Source organism: Miscanthus floridulus, chromosome 2 (assembly GCF_019320115.1).
Source record: "Miscanthus floridulus cultivar M001 chromosome 2, ASM1932011v1, whole genome shotgun sequence".
Taxonomy (NCBI): domain Eukaryota; kingdom Viridiplantae; phylum Streptophyta; class Magnoliopsida; order Poales; family Poaceae; genus Miscanthus; species Miscanthus floridulus.
Genome location: NC_089581.1, coordinates 108,563,114 through 108,574,464, shown reverse-complemented (window position 1 = coordinate 108,574,464; position 11,351 = coordinate 108,563,114). Strand labels below are relative to the sequence as shown.

Below are 11,351 nucleotides of genomic sequence, written 5' to 3'. Positions count from 1 at the left end.
GTGTCTAATGAAAGACAAGTACTCCTGGGAGGCATTAGATTAGGTGGTTCTGCCACAGAGACAGAGCAGCAGCAGGAGCAGCCACTACGACGCTCAGGTCGTGATCGTGTTCAGGTGACACCAGTAGAGCATTTGGACTTAAGGGCTGCCACAGCTCGGCAGGTGCAGTAGCTATGCTTTGTGAAGGTTGAGCAGTGGTTCCCACCTCAGCGTGACGAGAGAGCTTCTACACTGTGCTCTAGGAAGATTTCTATAATGCATATCTGAACAGTAGGGCACCTTTCAGATCTCAGAGGGTGTGCCGTTTAAAGGCTATAGTGGCCGCAGGAGGAGAGCCTCTATATTGTTCTGTGCGACGAGAGCCCACCAACCTTGGTTTGGTTGGATGTCCCCAATCAAAATACTGGATCAAGGCTCGATTCGACCGTTGGGCCGAGTCAGATGAGATCAACACTAACAACAGCCTCCCGCACCGCACGGCATCGCCTCACCGAGTCACACTCATCGCCGCTGCGTCCTAGACTGGTACCACCGCCTGGCCGTGCCTCCGCTGAGTTCACAATGATGGACAGGGACGGTGTTAATAGGCTACCAACGATGCTACTTCTGATGCAGCAGCAGCACAAAAAGAAAAAAGGTAAGTGAAATTGATTCAACCTATTATGAATTTGATTTATTTGTAGTTCAACAATCAGCTAATGATCGATCGTCACAGAGTTACTCGTGCAAAGTTCGTCATAGGTGGATTTTTATCTTGGATCCAGCACTGTTCTCAAGCTACACCGCGCCATATCCTGAGCCCAACCACGTGATTGGCAAATCACCACCAAGTACTTACTCAAGCTTACTATCCCAAGAATTGGTCCTTAAGCTACTCCGCGAGCTATGTTACTCGAGATCCAACACTTGCGCTGACAAAAGCACCCATACTCCACGTTAGAAGTAGAGCTACTAGCTACTGATGATCACTTGACAAAAACAATTTAGTTGTAGAATGTCAACAAGCCGTATCTCATCTTGAACCTATTTCTCTTCCATCTTTAGAATTGTCTAATATGACTAAATCTGGCATCCTAGCTTATGTAGCATTGGACATGTTTTGAGCAGTGTGTAAGCCTCGTAAGGGTCTTCATGGGCAAACAATAAACACGTGTTAGCTCCGCTTCCCAAGTTTGAATACAGGCTAATGTAGGTAACTGAACACAAAGGTCATGTTCGCTTGTGTTATAATCCGTACTTTTCAGATTATTTTTTCAATCGGAATAGTGTTTTTCTCTCCCAACAAATTAAATGGAACATTATTTTAACTTATTTTTTCAGCGAAGCGAACGGGCCAAATTATGATCGTAGAACTAATAATAAGGACTTAACCAAACGCAAGTTATAACTCATAGAAGCAACAACAAGGACTTCACTTACTTCGTCTGTTTTAAATTATAAGTTTTTTCTACATACATAGTTTCTAGGTATATATAGCATTTACCTGGATGCATAGTAAAAACTATGTATCTATAATAAAAATCAAAACGACTTACAATTTATGATAAAGGGAGTATTTCTTTTACTTTTTTTTTACTAGGTTACCTTTAGCTCCTATTACGTCAAAGGAAGACCTTAATTTTGACCGTGAGTTTTAGCTTCAATTGCCATTTTTTGGGGAAAGGCTGGTTTGGTTTTTCCATTTGTCTATACATCTTGATATCTGATGAATTGCTTAAACAAAGTCATTAGCCGTGAAGATTAATATTAATATACAATACAGCTTGCGCTGACCGGCAGGAGCAATACACAGCGAGGCAAAAAGGATGCAGCAGAAAAAGCTCCAACAGATGAGCTACACTTTCAGGCCCAGCAACGGTGGCTTTGAAACGACGGTGCCGTTTTTTTTATCGATGCTGGTTTGACGCATTGGTCAGGTGAAGCTCTTTTTTTGAGATTAGGTCTTTGTGCTTTCCTTCAGCCGCACTCTGCAAGAAAAGTTGGGTTCTCAACTTTTTCTTTTTATACCTATATATACTAAGAGGAAATGGTCATGAAGGCCTTATTAATAAAAAAAGGCCTATGCTGGTTCAAACAATATTTGATGGGCTTTCTATGGCGTCGACTGGGTTTCTTAGCCCATTTTTGGCAAGGACCTGTCCTAGGCCGCGTGCCCATATTGGCTAAAGGCCCATCTAGTCCATCCATCCGCCTTTTAGGCCCATGTCTTTGCCTAACAGAGAGGCAGCAGCATTCGGTCCATGTTACATGTTAAAGCCTCTACCTATTTTTTTTTATTTTTTTAATACATCATCTCGTGATATATATACATGACACAAATAGGAATATACGATGCACATGCACTAGCACGACCGCTCGAAATGTCTTCTCCTAACAATAACCTAACAAAAACATATGCATCATCAGCTTGCGGCTGAGTGCACAATGAACCACACCAGTTGACCTAGCAGAAAGCCAGATTCGTCCACTATCCCCCCCCTCTCGATCTGGTTCCGTTCGGCTTATCTAAAAACCCGGCTTGTTCAGCTTCTTTTTTTAGTTGGAACAGTGTTTTCTTTCACAACAATTCAGCCAAAACAATGTTTTCAGTCAGTTTCCGTCAAAATTCAGCTAGCCGAACATGGCTTCCGACGCATCCTGTACCCGATCTCTGCACTCATCATTCATGCACTGCTCGTGGTCGGGGGCGAGCATCATTCCCGTGCCTAAACCACTACGACCCCGCACGGCCGCACGCTGCACTGCACTGCTCCAGGAAAGAAAACTAGAAAGGACCCCGGCGACGTGGGTGGTTTCTGGTCAAGTTCGCTGTGCCGTCCTTGGCCACCTGTTGATCTAGAAATTCCACGTTCAGTTTGCTCGGCTCTGGCTGGCCAGCTGTTAGTTTACAGCTCGTTGCCTCTTCCACGATTTGTCTATTGGATGGAAGGATACGTTCTATTCTACCCAGTGGTGACGACCGACGGCGCACGCAGAGGGATTTGTACCCTCGCAGCAGCATCTGTCTGGTAAGATGCCCAATCTCCAAACCACCCTCTCGTAGTTGTAGCCCGGCCGAAGCCGGAATCTTCCGCTCGACAGGGTTTATCGATGCTACGGCTGATTTATAGAGCTGATTTATGGTGAGAGAAAAACATTGTTCTCATGACTAAAAAGTAGGACTAATTCTGGTCGATAAGTTGAAACGAACCGGGCCTTCGGCGTTTCTCTCTGCGCAGAGAAAGAGCATCAGTGCATCACCTCTTCCTTGGTGCACGCATTTGATTCCCTGGCGTCGAAACAGATAGCGTCCAGCCGTCCATCCATGATCGATCCACGCGCCCCCAGCTTGCGGTGGATTGGAGTTTGGTATCAGTGATCTTCAGCAGCTCGCGATTCCGTTGACAAAAGGGATGTCCGGTTTCATCTCCGGTCCACTATCTAATGGCTAATCACTTATCGGCAGACGGTTCCTTCTCTTCACTGGCAGTATGATTACTGGTCCCCATATTTTACGTCAGTGCTTTTGTCACTGGTGTGTTCTCACTGTCAGTTTGCAGCCGGTGGAATGGAAGGAGCGGGCGCAGTTGCGTCATTTTTCTAACCTCCTAGTGCGAACCGAACGATGCAGTTAGTTGTGCGTGTGGTTGCATTGTGGTATCCTACCATCGCCGCAAAAAAGCGTCATTAAACCTCCGCCTACCTCGTCTAACCCATACATGTTATCCGTCTCTGACAACTGTCCGGCTCTCCACCGAGGGCCGGGCAACAATGTCGACGCGTGAGCAGCTGCATTTCAGACATTTGTATTTTCTCTCTCACTATGCAAACAAATGCGATATCATCATAGCAGCGAATCGGAAAGGGCCGGCCATTAGCAGCAGAAATGGCAGAAGGGGAATCGATGCTTGAGTGGCTGGGAGCACATCGCAGGCAGGAGGATGTGTCTGTCTTCAGGCTCTTCGTTGTGCTGCTGGTAGTCTGGGCGTTGGAGCATTTCTTCAGAATGCGAAGGCGTTGGAGCCGCTTTACTCCCACGCAGCTGAGCTGGCACTTTTGTCGCCCAACCTTGGTTGCAATATGAGATCCCTGCCTCCAAGCCGGTCTGTTCCGGGTTCAGGCAGGGCCTGATGTATATTTACCTCCGCCAGCATCATCCTCGTATTGCGCAGTGCACATTAATTCAGTCAATTCAGCTTGGGATTTCGTTTAGTTCAGGGTACGGGTTGGGTAATAAAGGTGCTGGGATCGGTCTGGATCGTGGCCGGGCCGTAAATATTTACCCATGTGCGTGCCTTGCATAGCATTCGCATACGAGAAGACTATACACATACATACATGCAGTGTCATCAGCGTGTACGTCTTGCCAAGAAAGGCCGCTCCTGGTTAGTCAGGTGCAGAGGACCTATGCGCTGTTCGCTCATGGCTGAAAGTACAATTAACTAACTTATTGTGAAAGAAAATATTTTTCGTTAGCTGAAAAAATATGGCTTATGAGCCAAGCAAACAGGGCTCTAGCTGCTGGTAGCCATGGATTCATTATTTGAGCCGGGCTGCCAGAGGCAACGTGAGCAGAGCAGCAGCAGCTACTGCAAGCGTGTATGTCTTGCCAATGGCGACATAACTTATTGCTGTTGCGGCTAATTTATAGAACTAATTTATTGTGAGAGAAAAATACTATTTCATAACTTAAAAAAAGTAAGACTAATTATAATTTATAAGCTTAAGCGAACAGAGTCAATGGCGCTTCTCTCGATCCAGGGGAAAAGAGAACCCTTATCCGAACTCACCTTTCCGTGCTCATTGTTGTAGGTGAGAGTTTGTTGGATTTGCCAGGTTTGGTTGGGCAAGTACTAAGTAGCGGTACATGTGTGCCTATTTGCAGCATGTTTCTTTGCTCGTATCTAACTTATAAACTATAATTTATCAGTTAATGAATAGTATTTTTCTCTCACATTAAATCAGCCAACGATACTTTCAGCTCAACAGGGTGCTGATTGATGAGCCCAAACTAATGAAACGCGATGGAGTACATGACAAGGTCCACGACCGGCTTGGGGTGTCACGCCATTTGTCGTTGACACCTCAGAGCGCGCGCTGGCTGCAGCGATCGACGACGGACGTGTACTGTACGCCTCAAAGCCGGCTGGGCACAGGTGACGCGAACGATTGGTCGTCGCGTGCTTGAGCCACTCTTGCATCTTCGCTCGGGCTTGTTTGATTTAAAAATCGTATTTTTTTAAGTAAATAAATAATATTTTTCTTTTACAGTAAATTTATTAATGGTACTTTCAGTCATGACTGATAAACCAAACAACCCCAACGAATCTTTCTACCTCGAGATCCACAGGAAAAGGGTCACCTGAGGGTCCACCCCGGCAGCCTGCTGTCGATCGCGGAATCGCGGTGCAGGTACTTGTCACGACTCACCAACTCGTCCTCAGTCCCGCTCGCGCTTGTCTTCTTGGCGCACCATTTTGGGCCTTGTTTAGATTGAAAAAAATTTCAAAACGATGAATAGTAGCACTTTCGTCTTATTAGGTAAATATTGTCCAATCGTGGACCAACTAAGCTCAAAAGATTTATCTTGTGATTTCCAACTAAACTGTGCAATTAGTTATTTTTTTACCTACATTTAATGCTCTATGCAAACGGCTAAAAATTAATGTGATAGAGAAAGAGTGAAAAAACTTGGAATTTTGAGGGTATCTAAACAAGGCCTTGCTTGCCTCCCAGCGCAGTGCATCGTCCAGCGGAGATGGCGACCGCTGCTGTCGTCTGTCGAGCCGGGCGACTCACCACCGCCGTCCGTATGCATGCGAATGATGCGACAACAGCAACGCCGGCCCGGGTGGGGGGAATCCCTTCTCCTCTGGGTGGCTTTGCGTGTCGTACATTGCACACAGCACCACCTAACCCTGCACCGTGCCGTACGCAACCGATCGAGCTGCGGTGGTTCGTCTCGATCGTCGATTTGTACGCGCGCGCTTCAAGAGCACGTACAGTAGCAGTATATCTATACAGTACTGTATATATGCCTCCCCGGCTAGCTGCTCCTATATATATACATACATACATACGGTCATACGCGCGCGTACCACCGTATGCCGTATACGTATCGTGCTGGTCTTGCAGCAGCCGCGCGGCGACGGGTAGGCGGCGGGTTGAGAGCAGGGGACGGCGGCGGATGGCAGGACGAAAGCACGGGCGGTGCGCCCGGCAGCAGGAGCGGCGATGTCGGGACGAGGCCGGGTTCGAGACAATTCGGGAATATCCCTATTCGCTGGGAGAAATCTGGAGGATGAAATCAGCGGTGAACAGTAAATTTCAGCCATGAACCGTGCTTTTTTAGCACCAGCCGAACGAGGCCTTAACGGGTTGGAGACCCGCAACGTTCTAGATCGAACAATCCATATCACAGCTTGACACGTGGCAATATAGTACACTAGAAACCTGTTCGGCTGGTATTAAAGCCGGCTGATAAGCCGACTGACGTTGTTTTGTTGTGAGAGAAAAATACTGTAGATTCTAGCTGATAAGTCGGCTGATAAATCCAAACGAACAAGCCATAAATACGATGGTGCAGATTTCGTCTTTTAGAGATCTGTGCCAGTCTCCCTAGTGGTACTACCATTCTAATTACTACTAGGTCCATCACAAATTATGAGACGTTTGACTTTTTCAACATCAAGTTTCAAAAATTTGTGTAAAATATTTTTTTTTTGTCGTGGTTTGCTTTATTAATAAAAGTTCTTTAAGAATAACTTAAATTTAACTATGTTTGTATAAATTTTTTGAATAACACGAGTAAACAAACTTGAATTTAAAAAAACCAAACGTCTTGTAATTTAGAACGGAGGGGAAACTTGTTATCTCTCACGCAACGCAAGCAGCACCTGACAGGGAAAAACGAAAGGAGGAGCATGGGCGTGCAGCGGAGCACAAACACAACTGCACAAAAGGCGCAGGCACATCTGGAAAAACGATGCAGCCCGCCGGCACCGCTCGGACGGAGGCACAGCACTCAGCCCGGACGGCGTGCGTGCGCACGCGGGCTGCCCACCAGGCTCGCATCGCATCGCTCCAGCTCCAAGCACGAGTCGGTGAAGACGCACAGGTTGCGCTCCAAGGAGAAGGAATTGCTTCTTTATTTTGTTAGGGATATCCAAGGAATTGCTAGGCTAGGCAGACGTTGACGCAGGCTCGGAGAGAGAAACAACAATGTGCGGTATAGCTAGCTTTAGCTTTCGTTCTCGCGCAGCAAACGAAAACACAAGAGATTTCTACCCGTAGCCCCCACCCGCGGCGCGCAAATCCTCTCTTCAGATATTTGGGCTTGATGCCTCCCTCCCACCGGCCACCGCTAGCATAGCTGCAGGACGTTTTTTTCCCCTCAAGTGCAAGCCAGCTGTGGGGCGTGTGGCATATGGAATTGCATACCGCCCTACAGTATTGTGTGACAGGAAGGCCAGGAACTCGTGCACGGTGCCGCCGCACACCCATCCGCCGGCCAGACTGCTGCTGCGCGGCACACAGAGGCCAGAAAAAGCGCGGGAACCAACGGTCGCCCCCGGGGGCAGCGGGCACTGGGCACCCACCCGCCAGACACCGCCGACCCCACTACTACTACTAACTTTAAATCAGCCCATCAGTGCGGGTGGGCCCGCGGCGGCCCAACTTCCCAACAAAGCCCGAGATCCCGTGACCGGTTGCGATCATGCGATCCGGGGCATCCTCTTCCTGCCGTGGGCGGTTGCGCTCCCGCCGAATTCAATTGTTGCCCAAGCCTGCAACCGCACGACGCCGCGCCGCGCACACCCCCCCATCCATCTCCTTTCCTCCATCCAAGGCTCCGCGAACAACCGACAGGGCAGCCGCGACGCGCGCCCGTACGCCCGATCGGGATCGCACGGCGCGACCGGCGACGGCAGCGTACGTACGATGGCGATTGGCGACTGGCGATCGTCACGTGATCGGCCGCGTCTCCCGCCGCTACTACGCATCACGCGAATCCGCGCCTCGCCTTTAAACGCATCGTCCCCAAGGCGCGCTGCTGCAGTAGTAGCATTGCACTGTACGTATAGGAGGGTGTACGAGCAACTGCAGGGCCAGCCGGGCAGGGCAGAGCAACCTCCATCCTTCTCGCCTAGCGGATGTGTACTCGTACTGGACAAGTCATTAATCAAGCGGTAAAAACTGAAAATTTGCACATCATTGCCTTACAAAATGTACTACGTACTGGGTCCACGGTCGATCAAGGATCATATGCCTTTCCAGAAGTCCACAAGAACCAAGGCAAAAGACAGCAGGATCCTAATCCTGCTACTGGTACTAGATCTAAAAGAGCAGGAGATTGACTAATACTAATAGAAGGATTATAATGAACAAATGAGGAAAACAAACAGAGAAAGAAGCCATGCACTCGACACAATATGCGATCGTTCATTGCCCATTTTCACCAGCAATTCCTCTTGGCAGGAGCACCAGTTTTCATTTTTTTTAACCTTTCCCCCATTTTTCCCCCACTAATGCTTGCTACGAGAAGAACACTTGCACCGTGCCAGTGACCGCGCCACGGCACATGGGGCAGGCAGCCGCGACGGCGCCGGCGCCGGCAGCGAAGGGGGTGGTGGCGGGGACGGCGGGCTCGCACTCGGCGCAGACGCAGAGGTGGCGGCACGGGAGCAGCACGACGGAGGTCGAGCGCTGCCTGCACGTCCGGCACGGCCTGGCCGGCGCCGGCGGGCGCGGCGGGGCGATCTCCACCACCCTGTCCGGGTCGACGAAGCAGGACCCGGCGTCGTCCACCGCCGCGGCGCCCGCGTTGTCCTCCTCTTCCTCGGCGGCCTTGCCCCTCGCCTGCGCCGCGGCCGCCACCTGCTGCAGCTGCGCGTGGAGCGCCGCGGCCGTGGACTGGTCTGCGAGCACTTTGGCCTGCCACGACACCGCCTCCGCCCTCAGCCGCGCCACCCGGTCCTCCAGGTCGGCGCCGCGCCGCGCGGCCTCCGAGGCCTCCGCCTCCTTCTCCCTTATCCGCTGCGCAGCCGCCGCCTCGGCCGCGCCGACCAGCGAACGGTACTGCCGCCGCCGAGTGACGGCCAGCGAGCGCCGGAGCCTCTCCGCCTGCAAGCGACAAGGAAGGAGAGCCCATCAGCAACAGAGGCCGAGGCCGGTCGATATCGGCAGCGGCAACCACGCAATCGATCAGGCGGGTTCTTACGTGTTCCTGGATCAGCCGGTCCATCTCGTTCTTATGCTGATCGCGCTGCGCGGCGAGCTCTTCGGAGAGGAGACACGACGCCGAGGCCGAGGACGTGCACGACACTTGCTCCGAGCCCTCGTCGAAGTCGAGCCGGAGGCCCATCGCCGGCCGCTTGTGCAGTTGCGCCAGGTTGATCAACTTGGGCGCCTGCGCCTGCGGTTGCTGCTGCAACGAGAAGAACTGCGGCGACACGGACTCCGCCTCGCGCTGCCTCTTCCTCCCGCCGCCGCAATCTACGTGTACGCAACAACCCAACAAATAAATCCTCGCGACCTTTTCACCATCCGGAAGCAGAACAGAAGGGCGCCCAAGAAGAGGAAATCTGCGGAGCCAAGGCGGGCGTTTTGTTTGATCTGGTTACCTCCATGCGAGAAGTCCAAGAAGAGGGGCGGAGCCTGCTGCGGCGCCATCGCCTCCTTCTGCGCCTGATGCAGCTCCATCGCCGCCGCCAACCGGCTGCTCTCCGGCGTGCCGCCGCCGCTGCTGCTGCCAACCCAGACGCTCAAATCACCCATCCGAATCCGATCCAGCAGACCGACGATCAACGCGGAAGAAACCGATTAGAAGATGTACGGCGGCGACAGGTACCTGACGAGGAAAGGGGACTCGCCGTGGTGGTGGTGGTGATAATGCGCCTGCACCGCCATTGCTGGAGCCGGGGGCAACCAAACCAATCGAAGCGACGGACGGGTGGAAGCACGCGCGCGCCAAGCGTGTGAGAGTAGGGTGGTAGGAGGACGGAGAGAGTCGCGGGCAACGCGAACGAACCGGTCCACCGCCTCCTCGTCCTCGTCTTAAGAGGGCGTCATGGGGAGCGTAGCGTGTCTGTCTGGCTGGCATGGCAGGCAGGAGATGCGATTTTTTTAACACTTTTTTAAACTAATTTTAAATCTAATACCGTTTTTTTTCTTTAAAACTAACACTTTTGGTCGCGTCTATTGTCCTGGCGCGGAGAAATGCTTGTGTCGCGCCATGTATGGTGACGCGGCAGGAGGCTGACGTGGCGAAGACCGGGGCCGTTGACCGATGACGTGGCAGGGTCTGCCATGCTACCGATCTTGGCGCGGCAGTACCTGGGCAGTTTAATCGAAACTTTCCGCGTCGATAGTGGGAGTTACTCTACGTATTGCTTGACGTAAAATGAATAGTAGATTTGTTTCTGTCTTTTGTTAAACCTTTTTCACGGCTCGATAGAGAATTTGATAAGCCAATGATTTTTTTCGTCTTTCATAATACGGTTAACCACCATGTCAACTAATCGATTATAAAAAATTAGATCGAATTTTGTGGTTCTTTTTTCTGCAGTACCTCGACGTGACATGAGCGTGAAAGAGGTTCAAGAATCCGTTTTCTTTTTATAAGGGCTAAAAACAAATCACTTATTTTTTGGCTTTTTGGCCCCATATTGTAGGATCGACAGCGACGAGACAATGGACCCCGGCCTCCTCGACCCCTCGCGCAAGACGCCGGCCACCGGCGTCGAGATACGCCGGGACTAACGGTTCACGAACTAGTTGCTACTTAATCTCGCCGGTAGTGCTACCGCGACATATTGAAACGAATATCAAGCAAATAAATGCAGCCCGTGCGTAAGTTGACAAGCTACCACATAAAATTTTTATTAGTTTGACATAAGTTCGACATAACATAACCAACTATGCCTGCAAGTTTCGGACGCCAATATTCGTTCGACCTAACAAACTAAGATCCAGGAGTGTAAGGATCCCTTGGACGCCTCTATCTCTTCGGATTTGTTGGCAACACATTGGGAGTGTAGCCAACGTCGGTGTGGTCGCATCGCCGGTGCGTACGGCTCGTACCTTGCAAGTATATGATATGCACGATTACTTATAATCTTTATGATTGTTAGTTCATGGAGCCTACGTATTTAAAGAAATTACCTTTGTTAGTACATATGAGATTCCTTGGGTATCAAGCGGGGCACCACCTAGCTGACACATGCCGATCTCGTCCTGCGGCCAATCGTCCCACTGGCCGTGCTATCTGTGGAAGTCCGGGGGTCATCGTTGTCGTCATCGTCGTCCTCGATTGCAGGGTCCTTCCTAGCACTATGATATGGTGGTGTACGCACTGCGGAAGTGGCACCTGT

The 11,351-nt window shown here is 50.7% G+C and overlaps 1 protein-coding gene across 3 annotated transcripts; it reads right to left on the bottom strand.

Annotated features, from left to right (window-relative positions):
• Positions 1 to 8,165: 8,165 nt before the first annotated feature.
• Positions 8,166 to 10,042, bottom strand: LOC136539329 (BOI-related E3 ubiquitin-protein ligase 1-like). Of its 3 annotated transcripts, none has more exons than XM_066531284.1 (4): positions 9,830 to 10,042; positions 9,603 to 9,721; positions 9,200 to 9,474; positions 8,166 to 9,102 (listed from the first exon to the last, which is right to left on the bottom strand). In XM_066531284.1, the coding sequence occupies exons 1-4, from the start codon at positions 9,886 to 9,888 to the stop codon at positions 8,515 to 8,517; spliced, it is 1,041 nt and encodes a 346-aa protein (XP_066387381.1). In that variant the 5' UTR covers positions 9,889 to 10,042; the 3' UTR covers positions 8,166 to 8,514. The 3 variants fall into 3 exon arrangements, with proteins under 3 accessions (XP_066387381.1, XP_066387379.1, XP_066387380.1); XM_066531282.1 differs by having other exon boundaries at positions 9,603 to 9,727; positions 9,830 to 10,041; XM_066531283.1 differs by having other exon boundaries at positions 9,603 to 9,724; positions 9,830 to 10,041.
• Positions 10,043 to 11,351: the final 1,309 nt, after the last annotated feature.